This window comes from Diorhabda sublineata, chromosome 3 (genome assembly GCF_026230105.1).
Source record: "Diorhabda sublineata isolate icDioSubl1.1 chromosome 3, icDioSubl1.1, whole genome shotgun sequence".
In the NCBI taxonomy this organism is placed as follows: domain Eukaryota; kingdom Metazoa; phylum Arthropoda; class Insecta; order Coleoptera; family Chrysomelidae; genus Diorhabda; species Diorhabda sublineata.
Window position 1 is genome coordinate 22,155,906 of NC_079476.1, and position 20,012 is coordinate 22,175,917.

Genomic DNA, 20,012 nt, shown 5'->3' on the forward strand with positions numbered 1-20,012 from the left:
TCTGTTTTCTATAACATATTTCAGTTTTTTTGATCACACAAAATACTCAGATTATTTAGTCCCGTGTTATCTGTCTAGACTGTTGTCATTAAGGCAATTTTATTTTTGAGTTTTGAGCAAAAAAATCAGTCTATTCCCTTATTTTTTCTGTTTATTTGTTAATTTTATAATCTATAGGATTCAATGGATTTTTTAAACCAAGTTCTACATGGGAGTTATGTGACCTATGACATCGACGTGTTGTCGGGGATCAAGAAAAGCATCAGAAAGTGAAAATTTATGTTCCAGTTCCGAAACCTCTGAACCGGGAGTCATCGGAGTTATAGAGTTTGTAGTATAGAAAGAATGGTAAGGCAACGGCATAGTTTCAGGTATTAAAATTTGTGAATTGTTACAACAACTTCTGATGTGGCTTTCCAAGGCGGTTTTCGAAATGAAACCTTTACTACATATAGGACAAATATTTGGTCTTTCGCCGGTATGCGTTCTCTCGTGAATTCTTAGAGGAGTTCTTTGGGTAAATGCTTTCGCACAATATTTACACACGTACGGCTTTTCGCCCGTATGTACTCTGGTGTGTTCGATGAGTTGTTCCTTTTTTGAAAAATGTTTAGGGCACGTTTGGCATCCATACGGTTTATAACCCGTATGAGTGCGATGATGGAATTTCAGTTTTTCCCTACTGGACAATTGTTTACCGCAAATATCGCAAAGTACGGAAGTATCTACGCCGGTTTCGTTGTGATTTTTCAAGTTATGTCTTCGCAAACCCGATGCGGAAGCATAATGTTTATTACAAATAGTACAATCGAATTTCACTAGGGGGCTACCTGTTAGGATTTCATAATGTGAAGTTCGTCTATGCGACGCTAAAAACCAAGAGAACATGAAATGTTTTCCACATATTTCGCACTGAAATGGTTTTTCGCCGGTATGGAAGTATTTGTGTTCTAAAGCGTGAGTACTAACGGTGAAAGCTTTATTACATATTTCGCATTTATATTTGGTCGCACCTTCGTGGGCTCGAACATGCATTTCTATGTGGTATTTTGAAGCGTTTCTATATGAACACAAATGGCAGTGATATTTACCGTCTTCACTATGAACTATGGAATGTAAGGCGAACGCCACGTTATTTTTGTACGTTTGTTCACAGACATCACATATTATCGGTTCGTCTAATTCTCCGACAGGTGGATGATCTTCGCTAATACGCTGTTTACGTTTCTTTTCTTTCTTTTCTCTTCCAATTTTCTTTGGTTTCTTTATCTCTGTTCCGTCCTTTATTAATTTCTTTTCCTTTCTTAGTTTCTCCTTCATTTCCTTTCTCTCTTTTTTTAATTTTTTTTTGAATAATTTGGTCTTTTTCATTTTTTCTTCTTTTGGAATCCACTCAGTTTCGGAATCAAAATCATATTCTAATTTTATTTCTGGTACAATATTTACCCTAAAAATATATATATTAGTATAACGAAATTAAATACTACAATCACCATCATTTTGTTCAGTTCAAATCAACCATTTGACCTGCATTCAATTTCTAAGTAACATATGATAATAGAAAAACATTGATCCATTATTTATTTCAGAGAATTGCCTTGTAATTTGCGAGATACAGGCTAATAAAGGATACACGCTACTGATTTGTTACAATTTGACAAAACTAATACTCTTGGTGTGTTTTGAAGAGGCTTTAACCTATAAAAGATATAAATGAAGATATGTATAACATTTTCACATTTAGATCAGTACTGAAAATGAACTATTTTACAGTTTGTCTTGAGTACATCGAAATAATAAGTTCAAGTGACATATCTCGAGTTCAAAACATGTATTTTCATTTTAATAATTGTTTTCTATTGGCAAAACTATGTGTGAATTCCTCAGACATTGGACGATTCGGTGACTGAACTTGACGAAGGGAGATTAGTCAAAATGCGCTTTGACATATCCTAATCCTACAAGATTGTGGCATGTTTCAAATTAATATATCGCGGAAAGAAAACTCTATATAATAATGGTTTCGAAAAAACTTTCAGTAAAGCACAAGCTACGAGTACATCGAATCGCACAAGACTGTTTGGAGCAGACAAAAAGTGATTTTACGAATATAACGGGTCATAAAAATCGCTTGTTTAAGTATGACTCTAAAAATAAGCGCCAAAGACAACAGTCGCTGTCACCAAATGATGCTCGTCTGCGTCTTTGACACCCGTCATCCATAAGGTGTTAGTGTCTTTCAAAACCTTAGCAAGGTAATTATTCAATAATAACTAATTTATTAGTCCCAAAGGTATATGCATTTCAAACCAATGGGTTCGGTTTGGATACAAAAAATTATCACTAATGGAAAATAAACAAATAAGGTGTAAAAATTGATTAATTAAACGTTCGATATGGCGTTAGGTAGAAGTTTAGTACGACTTAAAAGTCAAGGTGCTACAGTGACATCTTCAAAAAGACGAAAGTCGATGGAAGAAGAACCACGCAGAGAAAGTCCTTTGAATGATTTCCTTGGTAGTCTGTATTTTATGTTTTTTGCTGTGATGTATTATGAATGATGAATTGAGTTAATTATAAGAATAGAACTGACCGCCTTTCATCTTCCTTATAATTGAAAATTTATCGAAATAGACGTCGTTTGGGGACATAAGAAAATATTTAAAAAGTTGTAACAGACCGGCTAAAAGCTATCCCTGTATCCGAGTACCAGCACTTCTATGACAAATGAAAGAACCGTCTTAAACTTGAATTATATATCTGTCTACCACTCACATTAAATGATCTCAATTTAAGAAATAAATAAAAAAAGAAAACCAGTCTTGAGGTGGATGAGGTGCTATCTTTATTCATTCAACATTAATAATCTGTCTTTCAGAGCTAGTATCATGAATATATGGAGTTTGTGTTAGTAGAGCATCGTTTGATGATAGCAAGATCACCTGAACATCTTCATATTTAAATATACACTATGTAACTAGTAGTAACATGATATAATTTCGGAACGTAAGTTGTTGAGCGAGACACGCAACTTTTTTTACGTGTTGCATGTATTTTTTGATCTCTAATTGATTTAAAAAAAGTTCATTATTGTACCATACACCAATATATGAACCAAATTTCGCTAGGAAAGACTCATCTCTATTCAAACATAACAGTATTCATACTTTTCAAAGAATCCTAGTTTCTACTCTCTACTTTTGAAAAGTATAAATTCATTTAATGAGTCGAAAGTAGTTTGAAGTCTCTTTATAGTAAACAGTTTCCTTGGCATGTACAACGATCTAAAAATCTACATATCTCCTAAACCATAAATTTTATCGAATTAACCAAAGAGTAAATTTTTGTTGTAAAATCAATTGAAAAATCTTTAGAATGTACAGCTTGTCCCTGTAAAAGTTACGGATTGTTAACCATTGGGCTTGAGCCGTCCCCGGCCTTCAGACAGTAAAAATTCATAATGTTGGAATGTATAATTTAGAAAATATGTATAGATATATGTTCTCATTTAAAGGCCTATAAGTCAGAAACGAGGGGTCATATGAGAAATTTTTTTGTCACAGCATTATTTTCACGTCATCTACTCACTCCCGAATTGTTTGTATCAAGGATCGGAGCACTCTGTATAATTAAAATAAAGTTTTATTTTTGTAATATAAAAATCTTTAATGCACTAATTTTATAAAAATATAAAATGTTTTTGGAATGTTTACATTTAGTTTCTATATTTATCAATACAAAAATGATAAAACTCTATTCATACACGCGGGAAGAAATAAAATTACATTTCATTTTTTATTTTTTAGAAACACCACATATTCAATGATATATAGCATTTAAAGGAATTAATTAAAATTCGTTTGGGGAGAGTAACAAGGAAAATAAGATTTCACCATAGCTACTGGAGCTTTTTTTTGTAAAACAATTGGAAACCATTTTTCTACAAAATAAGTTTAGTGAACTATTAAGGCCGTTGTTTCATACATGCGATTTTCGATGCTACGACCCAATTGGTTAGAAATTTTGACGCTAATTCTTATCCAAATACTTATTCTTAACAATCCATCGGACGTCCCATGAGTTGAACTTTTTTCGAAGCTGTACGGTTTCTAACCTACCTTTTTAATGTTCCGATCTTTGTTTTGTTTGGTTATTTGGAGTTGGGATATGAAATTTAAATGAATTAAAATGAATATGGGTTATCTTCAGCTTCTGTTATAAAATAAACAGATAAGGACTAGAGTGCAAAATATTACGAATATTTTGGGTGAGAAATATTTCTAAAAATCAAAAAGTGCAAGGAACATATCATAATATACTCAACGTAAAACGGTTAGATAATGCATGGAAAATATTTGTTTTCGTAATCGTACCATAATTTTTTTCCACATATAACTATTATTATTGTTTGCACTAATATCATAAATAACACAATAATATAACATAATCTGGCAGGTATGAATTCTATATGAAAACAGGAGCTCCGGTTTACCTTGTTCTAAAACGTCTCGTCATTCCAATGCCGCCTAAAAAATTCTTTGGACAAGAAAGTTGGAGAAGTGTGGATTTGATTTTCTTGCAATAACCACAAATAATATTAGTCATTGTAGGTTGAGGTATCTTTAGAAATAAAAATATTTGTGCAGAGTTGAATTTATTCATTTTTCATTCTTGACTTTTAATACTTTTTATAGCCTCGCTTATTTTATTGTCCAATTATGTTACATCATATACATATCAAATTTTCGTATGAGATTCAATAATCAAATTCCATAAAATGAGTTTCTTCAGTTAACTCATTTCAAATATAATAAAATCTCTTGTAATTTTATAAAAAAATTAGTTTTCTTATTTCTTTCCACAAAGAAATCTCTAGAGAAGTTAAGTTAGTACAGTTCTTATACAATTGACCATAAATAAAGTTTTGCAATAATGAAATCTCCCAGTCAATATGGAAGAATCAAAAAATGAAAACAAACAATTAATTCCATTCATTGAGCTATTATTATGGTAAAATTAACAATTTATAAAAGTAGAAAACAATTTGAATAAGATTTTATATTCCAACAAATAGATATTATTTGGATATTATTTATGTACCCAGATAACACAGGATATAACATGTATATACATTCTAATATGCAAATAAGAATATATCAGAAGTCGCATATATATATATATATATATATATATATATATATATATATATATATATATATATATATATATATATATTTCATGTATAATCAATCACGTATGTATATTCATCTATGTGATTATATATAGGAGTGCGGTATGTAGAGGTGTATAATATGATACTTTGTAACCTTCAATGACTTAGTAATGACAGCGTTGTATATGTGATTGTAAATGATGAGGTTATGATTTTGTTCATCCAAATATCGAACTCTTTATCCGTTGTTCCAACCTTAAGCATAATTGATCAGGAAATAATTATCTTACACACATGCGCTTTACAAGAGATTTAAAAACTATAAGAAATATGTTTGGGATTCAAATCTTTATATAAACCATTTATTAAACAATGATACCCACATGAATACGCATAGTATGTACTGAAAATGTAAGTAGAAAGTATATTATTTCGGGTATATACATCTTTTCAACATAAAACATACCTAACTTTGATGCATTTATGTATATCTATAATATATACATAAATGTACAGAGAATTAATGCTGCTAAGATTCCAAAAAAATTTTGCTAGATGACCACGCCACCTGTATAAATGCTTGGGGTTGGAACATTTAAGTCTTTTATTTTTAATAAAATTTCTGATTTAAAATTTGAGGGATGTATATTCTTAGAATATATCTTGGATATTTGAGTATTTTCTAGGCATATGCCAAACGTACACCGTATATTTCTCTAAAAGACTAGGTATATGTTTGTGCTAACTGGGTGTTAATTATTTAATTGTTTAAAAGTAGCTGTAGGCGTATATTCTCGATATATCAATGCGTTCTAATATCTTTGATTTAGTAGTATTTTAGTGCTTCTCTGGGTTTCAACAAGTACCTGTGTTTTATACACAATAAGGTTAATAAGGCTACATTGCAGTGCACATGGCTTTTGTTGTTTAATTTATACAATCCAGTGGAGCCAAAATCGACAATGAATGTGAATAAAAAATTTCTAGCTGTATAGCCTTCAAATCAAATCTTCTTTTAAGATACACTCTACTCCATTTATGTAAAAAAATCTTCCTATAATCTCTAATTGTAGATTTTTATTCAATTATCTGCACTGCCAAATCAATTAACTTGAACATAAAATAAATAAAAAAAAGCAACAGTTACTAAATTTGATTTACAAAAAGACAAATATTTGATAATTTTTATAACAATTATTATTTGGGTAGAAAAGGCATAAACCGTTTTTAATCCTTGGATACTTATTTATCTGTAATAAAAAAATAAATCTCTGATTGTATCAAAAATGTTTACAAACATTTCTATTTTATTACTTTTTTATGCATGTAAGTGCATGTCCCGATTGAGCAGCTTTTGATATAAACCCTTTCCCGCAAATAGGACAATTATAAGGCTTTTCACCCGTATGCGTTTTAATATGATACCTAAACGGAGCCCTATGACCGAAATTCTTCCCACAGTAAGTACAAGTGAAAGGTTTTTCGCCTGTATGCACTCTTTCGTGTTCCTTTAATTGATCCTTTTTTGGAAATCTTCTTGGACAAGAAACACATGCAAACGGTCTGTCCCCCGTGTGAGTTCTTAAATGGTATTTTAACTTTTCTTTTGACGCAATTTTTTTTCCGCAAATATCACATATTACCGACCAGTCAGCACCGTTGTCGTTATGGTTGCTGTACATGTGGCGTTGAAGACCGGGAAGAGATTCGTAATGCTTGTTGCATATCTAAAAGGAAAGAAACGTTTTATTTAATAAAGACAATCAATAATTGAATTATTTTCAAAATAAAGAGGATATATTTTTATATATTTATATTAGAACATAGATATGTGGAGAAAAGTTCTAGAGTAGATTAATTTTACAGTTTCTACGAATGATTTTAATATCAACATCAAAGCTTTGATTTAGACTCACCTTGCAATCGTATTTGGCCAAGGGTTTTCCAAAAATAACTTCGTAATGTGCCGATCGCCTGTGTTTGGTTAATATTCTCGAAAACATAAAATGTCCACCACATATCTCGCATTGAAAAGGCTTCTCTCCAGTATGGAAATACTTATGCTCCTTTGCATGAGTGCTTATATTGAAGGGTTTATTACAAATTTCGCACTTGTACTTCGAAGAACCTTCGTGAGCTCTAACATGGGCTTCTAGACGGTACTTGGAGTTATTTGTGTACTCACAAAAATGGCAAGAGTATTTCTCATCTTTACTATGATTTATGGAATGTAAGGCATATTCGACATTTGTGTAGAAATCTGTGTTGCATTGTGAACATGATAGAGGTATTTCCAGTTTTACTGGCAGAATCGAGGGCTTCCTTTTCTTTTGTTCTATTTTGTTTAAATGTTTCTTTGACGAACGCTTTTTACGGATAATCCTAAAACATAATAAAGTTAAAATTAAAAATCAAATATTGGAAAGAACAGACTTATATTGTTTAATAAGTTTTATCTAAAAATGTTTAGTTTTCTACAAGCCAAGGCTCTATTCAATAATAATAACAATATGAATTATGAAATTAATAGGAACATAAATGATTATCAATGAAATACTTACATTTCTAAACACTATATCACTTAGAGATGCATACAATGTTTTTATTTCTCATTAATGAGGAGAATAAAGGTCAATCCTCACATATCCATGCTGTGACATACCGTGACCTTCAGTGCGGTGCGTGTTCAAACATGAACGACAACGTGACAACTTGGCGCCCTTCATACTGTAAAGAACTGGTAGTTTCTGAGCCAACTTCATAAGAGGCTCGTCGTTCATATTACAAATATGACACGCTGATGGTGAACGTTCTGGTTGTCCAATCGAGGTGGTTACACCAGAAAACATAAGAAAAGTTCACAAATTGGTTATATTCAATCGTAAATTGAAATTGCGTGAGATAGCTGAAACCGTGAAGATATCAGAAGGCAGTGTGTTTACAATTATGCATGAACATTTGACCACGAGAAAGCTTTTTCAAAGTGGGTGCCACGTTTACTCACCGTCGATCAAAAACAACAACATGTTGATGATTCGGAGCAGTGTTTGGCCATGTTAACATGTAATAAATCACTATCCATCACATCTCTTCGAAATCAAAGCGATCATCATCTGAGTGGACTTCAGCCGGTTAACAACGCTTGTAGCATCCAAAGGCACAGCCAGTCAGCTGTTGATCCAAAAGGAGACAATGAATAGCGAATACTACATAGAGTTTTTGGATCGTTTGAATGAAAAAATCAAGGAAAACTGCCTAACATTTCGAAGAAGAAATCACTGTTCCACCAAGACAATACACCGATTCACAAGTTGATGATAACGATGGTTAAAGTGAACTTCGAGAATTGCTTTCTCATCCACCGTATAGTCCACATCAGGCCCAGAGTAACTACTAGCTGTTCGCTGGTTTTGAAAAAATACTCGTTGGAAAGTAATTCAGCTCAAACGAAGAAGCAATTGCTGAAACTGAAGCCTATTTTGAGGCAAAAGACAAATCCAATCTCTGACTAACGCACTCCAACTTTGAATCGCCATTTAAATACTAATACAAATACACAATACAAATACTAATACTAATAATAATGATCCTTACTGTTTCTAAGTATTAGAAGGAGCTCTAAATTTTCTCACGACCAAATTTTCGAGTAGAGACTAATTTTAAATGATATATTGTCCATATTTACAACTTTTTTAATACATTGAATCAACTGACGATTATTATTAAGATATCAATAATGGAAATTGAACTGGTACTAAAAAAAGAGAATGAAACAGAATTATAAATTCATTGAAATAGACATTTATTCATGAGTCATACTAAAATGGTTCAAAATACTACTTCAGTCTTCTTTTATCTAATGAATCATATCGTTTTCAATGTTTTTCTGTTTTTAGCTGTTCTTCAGGAACCTCCTAAGCTTCTTCTTACATCTTGACATTTCTAGAATATATTCCGTATTTTTATATGCCACGATTGCCACTCAATTTCATATAAGCTTCGTTATTATGACCATAAATTTGGTTACTTTGGTTTTTCACATAGAATATTTTTTACAAATTAATAGTCATCGATTGTATCAAACTCTAATCTGTACCTTCCATACATATCTTGGGAAAGGTTCTTGGACTATTTTATATACCACCAGGTGAAGAGGTTTGTACTTCACTTCTTTGGAATGTCAGGCTACAGTCCCATATGTAATTATTGGTACGTTAAGCATATTGTACATCCAGCGCAGTCTTTTCGCGCTAAAAACGTTATAAGAGCTTTTGTTACTATTTACTCTAAGCTTTTTTTTTCTGTTTCGAGAAAGGCCATTCAAACTCAGAAAATATTTTTTCAAGTAAATAATAAAGTAAAAAATCTGCAGCATTTTAAAAGTCAAGCAGCTTTTCTACAGCTCCTTGTATGACTATCCATGGCAGGTTTAGAAATGAAGCCTTTTCCACAAAACCTACAAACATTGGGCTTTTCGCCGGTATGAGTTTTCTTGTGGTACCACAATGGAGCACGATGTGCAAATGTTTTACCACAATCTTTACATGAAAAAGGTTTTTCACCAGTATGAACAGGCATGTGAGCTTGAAGAAAATCTTTTTTAGCAAATTTCTTACCACAAATAACACAAGAAAACGGTTTATCTCCACTATGAATCCTCAGATGAAACTTCAGTTTATCTTTGTTTTTAATTTTTTTGCCACAAACATCGCACATTACAGAACGGTCGATCCCGGATTCGTCATGCTTGCTGAACATGTGCCTTTGTAAACCTGGGTATGATTCGTAATGCTTGCCGCATATTTTACAATCGTATTTAACGAGGGGCTTACCGGTTAAGACCGAATAATGGGATAAACGCCTATGGGCGCTTAGTAAACGACTATACATGAAACGTTTACCGCATATTTCACACGGAAAAGGTTTTTCACCTGTATGGAAGTAAACATGCTCTAAAGCGTGAGTACCTATCTTGAAAGTCTTGTCACACATTCCACATTTGTACAAATTTGAGCCCTCGTGACATCTGATATGTTTTTCGAAACGGTATACGGATTTGAGTTTGAAATCACACAAGTGGCATTGATACTCGTTATTTTCGCTGTGTTCGACGGAGTGAAGGGCGAAATCTACGTTATTGGGAAAGTATTTAAAGCATTTTTTACATTCTAAGGCTTGATTTAAAATTACTGGTTCTACTATAGGTTTTTTATGTATCACTTTACGAGATTTTTTAGTGACTTTGTTGAATTTTCTCCTTCGGCTTTTATTGTTGCGTTCCTTCCTACAAAATAAAATCGTATTACTAATAAAACACGATTATTTGTTTAATTTTGTACTACTTACTTCTGTAAATTGTATTTTCAATGATGTTGTCTAATTTCAAGTGTCACAGAGACACAATACACACATTTGTTTATTTATTGTTTTAATTAAAGCAAGAAACAGTAAATTATATAAAAATAGTTTAAGAACCTTTAAATTTCACAGCTTTAACTTAGATTTTTGCCAATTTAGTACTGCGTCATATTTTTCTTTGTCTCTCCTTTCATTTTATTTTCTATCCTATTAACCTATTGAACTGTTAGATATTCATATTTAGTTGCATATTGGCATCAATTATCGTTAAAAACATTTTTGGGTTTGATTAAATTGTCAACATTGATGGCAATTGTAGAGGAATCACATTACTAAGTACAGTCACTAAGATATGTACGAGAATAATGGGAACAGACTAGATGAACTAGAGGAAACAAAGAAGATTCACAACAAGGATTCAGAGAAGAACATCAACTACATAATTAAATAAATAACTAAAACACAATAAGAGAAGATGGACAGATACATCTGTGATAAGAAATTCTAGTTGGTAGAATAATTTATGCATGAAATGGTACCTTTCATCATTATTTACCTCATTTTCATGGTCTAAGTAACGAAAGCAAGAATTTGATTAGTATTCCTTCAAGGTTAAAAACCTCAAACAATGTCATTATGAATTGAATGAATGAATAATTCATTCCAAAACAAGGGTAAAAAAGAACTACTGTTGGATATTCAAGCGAGAAAGTAAAGATGTAAATCGGAAACAAGTTCGAAGAATCATAAAATAAAAAATATTCGGAAACAAAAGGAGTTAACATAAATAGTAAGTTTATTGTCTCAAATAAGTTTATGTCTGTTTATGTCTTAATTTTACATGCAAATTGGATATGGTACACTTCAATATAGTATATATTTTATAATAGTATAAACATTTTGTGCAGATTACTCAACATAATATAAAGAGTACACCTGGTCTCTCCATTATTCTATGGTACATACAATATCGGTACGATTTCTAATAACTTCGCTGTGACTTTCTATCAAACGCTAGTAACACATCATGTTATTTTATCATCAATTTAATGATTGTGCATATTTTGTATTCAATGATAATTTATACAGATAGAGTTTAGGCAGCTCTGCTATGCTATTAATTTAGAACTGATTATAGTAATAGTAGAATGACATGTAAGTTTGTAACATGCCATTCGGCTTGTTATGTTTTTCTTCAAACATTTTGAATATTCCTCTGTTCACGTATTTTGACCCAGTAGTCAAAATTTAATTCTAACAGTCGAGTTTTTGAAGAAATTATTTGTTATCGACCTCCCACGCTATTCGAAGTATTTGATAAACGTTGCTAAATCGTCCTCTATCTACACTCTAAAAGTGTTTAAATCAATATAAATTCAGTAAAATTTGTGGTTATTTTTTTATATCCGCTAGTAAGTTTTTCTTATATCTTTTTAACTTTGCTTTTTATCTATATTTTTCACAGAATTCCACTTATCTTTATAATTTTCCTCTTAAGCAAATTTTGTATTTTTCGTGTAAATTCGTATTATTCTATTTTCTATTCATTCGAGGAATAGAACGATAAGAATAGAACAGATTTCTGTTTGGTTCTATGTAAAGAAAATATAGTATAGTATACGCTCCATTTTATTCAAATCTGTTCTACCTACTCCTTCCTTCTTTAGTAATTTCCATCTGCTTTTCTGTTCCCTTTTGCATTTTAGCTGCCAAGCTGGAGGTGCCTCGAAGGACTCAACCAGTACACCACAAATTAACAAATTTAACTCAATTCCAACATCTCGGAATTCAGTTGAGGCATGCAACCATCCCGGCATTCCATAGAGATTTCCCAGTATTATATTTAATAGATAGAAATCCAAGTTGTTTTTAATTTGTAACTGCGTGTATTCGCTTTTTATGTTTTTTAAAAAATTTATTTGTTGCTGATACTTTTTTTATTGATCGCAGCAATAAATATTATTTTGGAGAATCGTGTCCGGGGTAGTTTGTTAAATTAACTCATAAGGTGTTTGCAGCATTTCCACCTTTTAATGTCGTTCGTTAAAAAGCTGTTCAATTTAATATTAATTGCCCACCCTATCTAAGTACCAGTTGTTTATATAGTTAAACTGAGGCCGAATACCATTTCATGAGGAAGAGTGTCCAGCTGGTTCCAAGTTAGAAGGTGTTCTCCTGACTTCTACTATCAACTCTGCTTCGAAAGTCGAATCGTTCTTCAGAAGAGAAATCACTTTTTTTGAATCTAATATGTGAAAAGGTCGTGACTTTCAAACATGAAAGAATTTTTTCAAGAGTCCGTTAAAGTGGTTGAAATAAAATAACAATTTGTAAATAATGGTATAATTGAAACTAAAAAATAAAGCATTTTCAAATTAAAAATTTGCAGACATCACTTGATTACATAATCTCTTTTTTGAATAGGTAACTAATTAATTCTAAACACACTCAATTCTTCAAACTTACAAGTAATATCTTCCAAATTATTTATAATTAGGAGTTGCAAAAATAGTTTTCCAAGAAAGCGCCTTGGATTAGTTAGATCAGATCAAATAACTAAAGCCATCTTTGTAATCGGCACAATTAAGCCTATCATAAAGTTATACTCTGCTAATGTTTTTAATACGCAAACTCAATTTCCACCACTGGATCAATCTCAATCTTTGTTCAACCGAACTCCATTATATCGAAGCTTAGACATTTGGTTTATTATAATTCATAGCCACGTTCTATGGAAATTTACAAATGAACATTGAAATTAGGTTGATTAGCTATTTTACTATGATATGCTTTTATTCCGCACAATATTTTCTCTAATTGTATAGAGTCGGTAAAAGTTTGGGTCAATCGAAGTATAAAAAACTTTTAATTCTGTTAAATGTAAATCAAAGTATAAATCTATCATAGATCTTTATCATAATGATAATTCAAATCAACAAAATAAATAACTATTTTCTCTGGAATAAAGTTATAAAGTGTTAAATCTATAATTTGGATCAAGCTATTTGTAATTCGTCCATTCCAACTTGGCATTTGATCTTGAGAATGCTGTAAATACCGTAAAAATTCCCGAAGTATAATTTTTTTATCCATTTTGAGTTGATTTTTTGTTATTTCCAAACATTAAGATGTTTCTCGCCAGCAAAAAGCTTTTCTGGCAAGTACATAGTTTTATTGATTCTCGATGATAGGGAGCACAAACCAAGAAAACTCTATTTTTAAATTTTTAATGGCATTCCTAATCAGGTTTAAATCTTTGACGTGGAGCTCATCATTTTGTTTTAATACTGATCGTTTCAATTCTATATGAAGTATATTCCGATTATAGATGGTGATTGTGGTAGTATATGGAAATGACAAGTCCGTTTGAGCTAACTTGGTCAAGTTTTGTTAGTGCTCAGTAGTGTATTGCGAACAATTGATCAAATCTGATTCGGGAAGTTCTAATAATTGGACCTGGAATTTACTTATTACAATTAAAAACAAAAGTATGCAGACTCTATTCTCGCATATACAAGTACCAAGATAGAATGGTCGAATGATACGCATTTCCCATTGGACACTATAATGACTCAAATTCTTTTCTAAATAAGTGCTCACTATTTAAAAATACAGAAATATGAGTGGCTTCAGTGAAGCTTTTTCGTCAAAAGTCTCTCAAAAAAGCAATTTTTTTTCAAAATTTTTGTTTTTTTATATTATTCAAATCCAGAAACTTTTCAAAAGGGAGAAAATAATTATAAGTATTGTTAAAATAATATTATGTATATAAGGAATGTTCTTCACGGTTTTCTTTGAAAAAAATTATATTTTCGTAAAACTATGTTTTCATCATCGAAGAATTAATTAACCAAGTATTGTTGTACTATACATTTGCTATAAAAGTTCATATAATTTAGATAATTAACCTTATAAATGACAATTTATTATCATTTATCATAAATATTTCTACGAATTTATCTGAAAAACAAACATGTTAATAGAAAATTGAAAATATCTAGTAGAATCAAAACTATTAAAGTAAAAAAGTAAATTTTATCATCTACATACTTTTTAATGAAGAACAGTATATTTATATATCGAAATAAACGATTCCTACTATTCACCTCTGAAATAATTTCGAAAAAATATTCTGCTGTTCTTCAAAGGAGAAAACAATATTCAAATACATCTCATCTGAAGAGTGTGATGTCAATCGACCATTTTGTCGATATTAATATCCCCAATGTTGCAAGGAGGGATTTGTAGCCTCTGACTAGTTTCTACGTTATCACGTCTCATCAGAGTGGTTTAACAACCCTCGTTCGAGTTTGAGGACCGAACTGAAGACAACATCAAAGAGCGTCGCTATTTAGTTCATGTAGTTAAACATTAAACATTATCGGCGACTGCCCTGGATTTCTACCTTACCAGTGCTTCGCAAGTAGAAGTAAGGATGTTGCCGGTGACCGTTCGAAGGGGAATGTTTAACTACATGAACTAAATAACGACGCTTTTTGGCGTTGTCTTCAGTTCTGCTCTCAAACCCGAACGAGGGTTGTTAAACCGCTCTGATGAGACCTAATAAAGTCGAAACTAGTCAGGGGTTACAAACTCTTCCTTTCAACTGCGAGACGTTGGTGATTTTAATAACGAAGCAAAAATCGATTGACATTATGCTCTTCAGAGGAGATGTAATTCAATATTCGTCGCGGCATTAGCCAGGAAAGTAGTTGTTTTTTCCTTTAAAAAACGGTAGTTAATGTTTTTGAAATATTACATTTCTAACTAATTTTGAGAGGTGAATAGTAGGAATCATATATTTTGATTAAAAGTCAGTTCTTTCTCGATATTTTATATCAATAGGAATTAGTTATTTTAATTGTTGTTTTTCAGCTGCAAGCGACTATTTGTTAATTTTATATGGGATAATTTTAAATTTAGAAATGTAGATATTAACTTATTTTTTTTTACATCAGAGTAGAAAAATTTTATTTTGCTATTTTGAGGAGGATATTTTCGTAATTTTTCAGGTTCTGTTTGGCTTTAATTCCATAAGTTCACTGTTATGCTAGGTAGGCATGTATATTTTTTGAAAGAGTTCTGATTTTAGATAATATGAAAAAGCAAAAATTGAAAAAATAATTCAAAATTTGAGCTATTTATGAGAACTTCCGAAGATTGTCTTTTTTACGACTTCATTGATGCGATTATATAAAATTATATATACAAATTGTTACAAATTTTATTTGTTTATCAAAGGATATTCGTTGAACAGTTTAACAGGAAACATACAGCTCTTCATGTGAATTCGCATATTCGCCCTAGAAATGAAGCCTTTTCCGCAAACGCTGCATACAAAAGATCTTTCTCCGGTATGCGTTTTAATGTGATACCGATAGGGAGCGCCATGGGCGAACTTCTTACCGCAATACATACAAACGTAAGGTTTTTCACCGGTATGAACCCTCATGTGAGCTCTTAAAATATCTTTGGAAATGAACTTTCTCGGACAAATAGTACACGGGAAAGGTCTATCTCCAGTGTGGGTCCTTAAATGCTGACCTAATTTGCCTTTACAGGACAATCTCATACCGCAAATATCACAAATTACTGACGTGTCAACGCCATATTCCTTGTGATTATAGGAGTAATGCCCTTTGAGTGCGGTTGAGTTTTTATAAGCTTTATCGCAAAGATGACACTTGTAAATTTGAATATTTTTTTCATCGGCGTGAACCAATTTTTTATGTGTATCTAAATAAACGTTTCGTACGTCTTTACCGCATATTTCGCATTGTACGAAGCTTTTCGCGTTATGAGTTTTTGAATGTTTGTAAGCGCATCTTTTAATTTTGAAAATTTTGCCGCATTTTTCGCATTTCCAAAGATCGTGGCTTCGGATATGATTTTTGAAAACGGATTTTTTATCTTTGGAAAAGTCACACATATGACAGGTGTATAAGTTATCTTTAGAATGACATATAGAGTGCATTCCAAGATCAATATGCGTTTGAAAAGTTTGACCGCATTGTTTGCAATTAACAGGTTCTGGTACTTCGTTGAGATTAACAAATTTTTCTATTTTTATTAAATCTAATTTAATATTTCTTCCTCTTCTTTTCTTCTTTCCAGGTTTTTCTTCTTTATTGTCGTTTTCATCATCGGAATCGAATAGTTTACTAAGATCTGATTTTTCAATATCAATATCTTCAGATTTAAAAGATATCTCTGATTTAATAAATGTTGTATCTTTATCTTCTATTTCATTATTTCGTTTTCTCTTTTTCACTGGTTTCTTCTTTTCTAGTTCCGCCGGCGAATCCTGTGATTTTTTTCTATAAATTCTCTTCTTCTTATTAGCGCCGTCCGGAAACCAATCGTTATCTGATACTGTATCGCTGTCATTCCTTTCATTTTTAACTTGCTTCTTTGTTATTTTCAGTCTTTTTGTTTTGGTCTTCGATCTAAAAATATGTTGATTAGTTTCATACAATTTAATTAGGAACAGGTCCGAATTGAAAGAATGGCAAAATTGAAATTTTATTAAGAACATTTTTATCATCACCTATTATAAAACAGATTTTACTTAATAGATAAAATCGTTTACGAGGAAGGTTTATGTATGTAATTTATATCAATCACTATAGATAATGAAACAAAACATTATATTACATATTATAAATCAAAGACTTTCGAAGCATATAAACATATAACAATAAAGTGATTTAAAAGGAAGATTGTTAAGGTCTTGTGCTTACTGATGTGATTTTCACTAATGTATAGATTGATTCAAGAGGAAGGTTCAGATATATAAATTGTAAAAGTTTGGTGTTACTTACTACAGATTATGAAGCAATCACTATATGTTATTTTTGCTGAATTTTTACGTTGTTTATGATACAACTTAGAAGCTACTGAACAGATATTTCTGCGATTTCCACCAATAGATAGATTGTCTCAAGAGGAAGGTTAAGGTATATAATTTCTGCCTCGAAACAGATGTAAAAGATGCATACTTACTTTCGACATACTATGACTATGAAGAAAATTACGCCTCAATGGTAGAAGTTTGTAATCTCAGTACTGCATGTCATAACAGCGAATCTCAAGCTTTCTGACCTAGTGGTCTAATACACTATTTTTAACGAAAGTACTTTTCCATAAATGGTTTTCCGTCTTCTCAAAACTGTCGATACTGGAACCAATGCAGTCCCCATTACATTGTTAAAGTAGAAGTTAGTATTTCAAAAAATGTTTCTACGAAACTACTCATTCTACATAAAGGATTACTGATTGGCTGAATTATAAGTTTGGTGGAAAATGGTTTGAGAGAATGATTGTGATTTGTTGGCCTGCTAGATCCACAGATCTTATAATAATGAATTTTTCGTGGGTAATTGATTACTGATTAACTGAATAATAAGTTTCGTGAAAGATTATTTGGAAGAATGAATCTGATGTGTTGGCCTGCTAGATCCCCAGAACTTTCAGAATGATTTTTTTTTGTGGGAATTGAAAAAACAAATAGTTTATCAAGATCAAATTCCGAATGATAGTGAGATACACAAAAAGCAGAATAACTCGCGCAGCAGGATCAATTAGAGAATAAGACAACTTCTGGACAATTCCGAAAACAAGTACATAGATATAGGAGGGAAATTATCTGTTACAAAAGTTCATATATCGGGGGATACATTGTATTTGATAGTTTATAGTTGTTAGTCTATCTATTTAGTTAAATCGTATTTTTTTTGAAAAAAGACAAAAATATTACTGTTGAAAATTTTATTTACTTAATTTTAATTACAAATAATGACCCGTAGGATTATATTGTTTGATGAATTTTGTAACTAAATAAATAATACTCATTTTTATCAAGAAAAAACTGTTTGATGATAAATAAATTAGTACGACACTACCCACAATTAACAAATCAATTGAGTCCCCAGAGGGTTTTTAAAAAAACTATAACTTATTAAAAGTAATTCTATTCTCTGAGCAAATCAATTTTTTTTTCTTCTAATCCTTCTCACAAACTGAAAATTATATTCAAACATTTAACTGTTTTTCTAAATTACGTAGCTCCCGGAATATTCAATGAGCTACTGAAGCGATATATTTTATCTCGATAGAACTTATGAAAGACTCAACGATTATAGTACTCTTATATTTCCATATTTATGATAAATATACCCTGATCTTACAGACTCCTCGTCATTCAATTCGACAATATCTACGCTTAACGATTCATCACGCCTGATTTACACGGACCGAGTAGAATGAGTGAGTCAGCGACTTAACATTCGCTCTCCTACTCCTACCTAATGTCGGCAAATCACTTCGTCGAGTAGCGGGAAAGTGGGCAAAACCAATTACTTGCAGGGCGAATCGAATGTTTTAATTGGGAAGCAAGTTGCTTTACCCAGTAGCTACTTTCTCCCCCATAATATGCCCCAGCGAAGCGTCAGTTCCCTGTCAGCTTCTAGGTTAGCTGAAGTTTTTATTTTGCTAGGTTTTTCGTTTATTTAACTCAGAACTTCCCAAACCGCCACTTTCAAAATACTTATTACTAGTTTTAGTTGATACATGTCCCTTATATTATCAACTCGTTAAACAATCAGACCTAACTATGGAAATTTAAGTACACTACTGTTGTACAGCTTTCTGTGGACTTCTGGGAGTGCACCTGAACCACTTTGGAACTCACTGGGGAAGTTTTTAAGATCGTTCTTGGACAATGAATGCTGGTGAAGGAGGGGACGCTGGATGCATTACATGTGGACATGAAAACCTATACTCTAGGTTCCTCTAAATAGTCTAATGGGTTCTTTTAAAACCTTTTCTAAGTTTTTCCTTAAGTTCTTAGCGAGTGTATAAATGTTAAAATTGAAGAAGTCTGTTATCGAGTCATTATAGAAACTCAATGCTAAAACAAGATGTCTGTCAACAGCTACGGTCTGTAATGTGTTAACGACGAGGACTGGATACAATGCTCCAATTATTATAAATGAAGCTTGTGCTGACATTCCTGAATGTTCGACACCTATATATGTGATCGGTGTCAGATGCTAGAGGTGTACAAAATTTAATTTTTGTAATATATAAGGGGTAGTCCTGAAGACGAAAATATGTAACCAGTTTCGTTCGGATCGTTAGAAATATATATCAATAAACAAATTATAAACTAAATACAGTATCATTTCAACAAATCGGTCTTTCGAATATAAGCAACAAAGGTTTGCAGTGAAATCTGTCCGGTTCTAGGTGCCACCAAAGTTTACTTCATGTTTTAGATAACGTTCATGCAGAAGTTGCAATTTTTTTGTTTATTATGATTTTAATATCTATTGAGATAGTTAAGTTGTCAATAAAGAAAGGTTGTTGATTTAATAATATTAACAAAATAAAGAAATGTGCGTCTTAAAACGAATATCACCAAACGAGAGTTTCGATTCGTCATTGGTCACAGAATTTGGGGGATCCTGGTCTATACCCTTAT

The 20,012-nt window shown here is 31.7% G+C and overlaps 3 protein-coding genes across 3 annotated transcripts; all 3 read right to left on the reverse strand.

Moving 5' to 3' along the window:
- Nucleotides 1-204: 204 nt before the first annotated feature.
- On the reverse strand, nucleotides 205-1,320 carry LOC130441701 (zinc finger protein 470-like). The gene has a single exon (XM_056775484.1). The coding sequence runs from the start codon at nucleotides 1,318-1,320 to the stop codon at nucleotides 205-207; it is 1,116 nt and encodes a 371-aa protein (XP_056631462.1).
- Nucleotides 1,321-5,361: 4,041 nt separating this feature from the next.
- Nucleotides 5,362-7,833, reverse strand: LOC130441113 (oocyte zinc finger protein XlCOF19-like). Its single transcript, XM_056774648.1, has 3 exons — nucleotides 7,735-7,833; nucleotides 7,090-7,555; nucleotides 5,362-6,900 (listed from the first exon to the last, which is right to left on the reverse strand). Coding segments are annotated over exons 1-3 (885 nt in total). The 5' UTR covers nucleotides 7,737-7,833; the 3' UTR covers nucleotides 5,362-6,483.
- A 1,723-nt stretch (nucleotides 7,834-9,556) lies between these two features.
- LOC130441702 (zinc finger protein 431-like) lies at nucleotides 9,557-18,958 on the reverse strand. The gene is made up of 4 exons (XM_056775485.1): nucleotides 18,936-18,958; nucleotides 16,694-16,977; nucleotides 15,907-16,591; nucleotides 9,557-10,457 (listed from the first exon to the last, which is right to left on the reverse strand). The coding sequence occupies exons 1-4, from the start codon at nucleotides 18,956-18,958 to the stop codon at nucleotides 9,557-9,559; spliced, it is 1,893 nt and encodes a 630-aa protein (XP_056631463.1).
- Nucleotides 18,959-20,012: the final 1,054 nt, after the last annotated feature.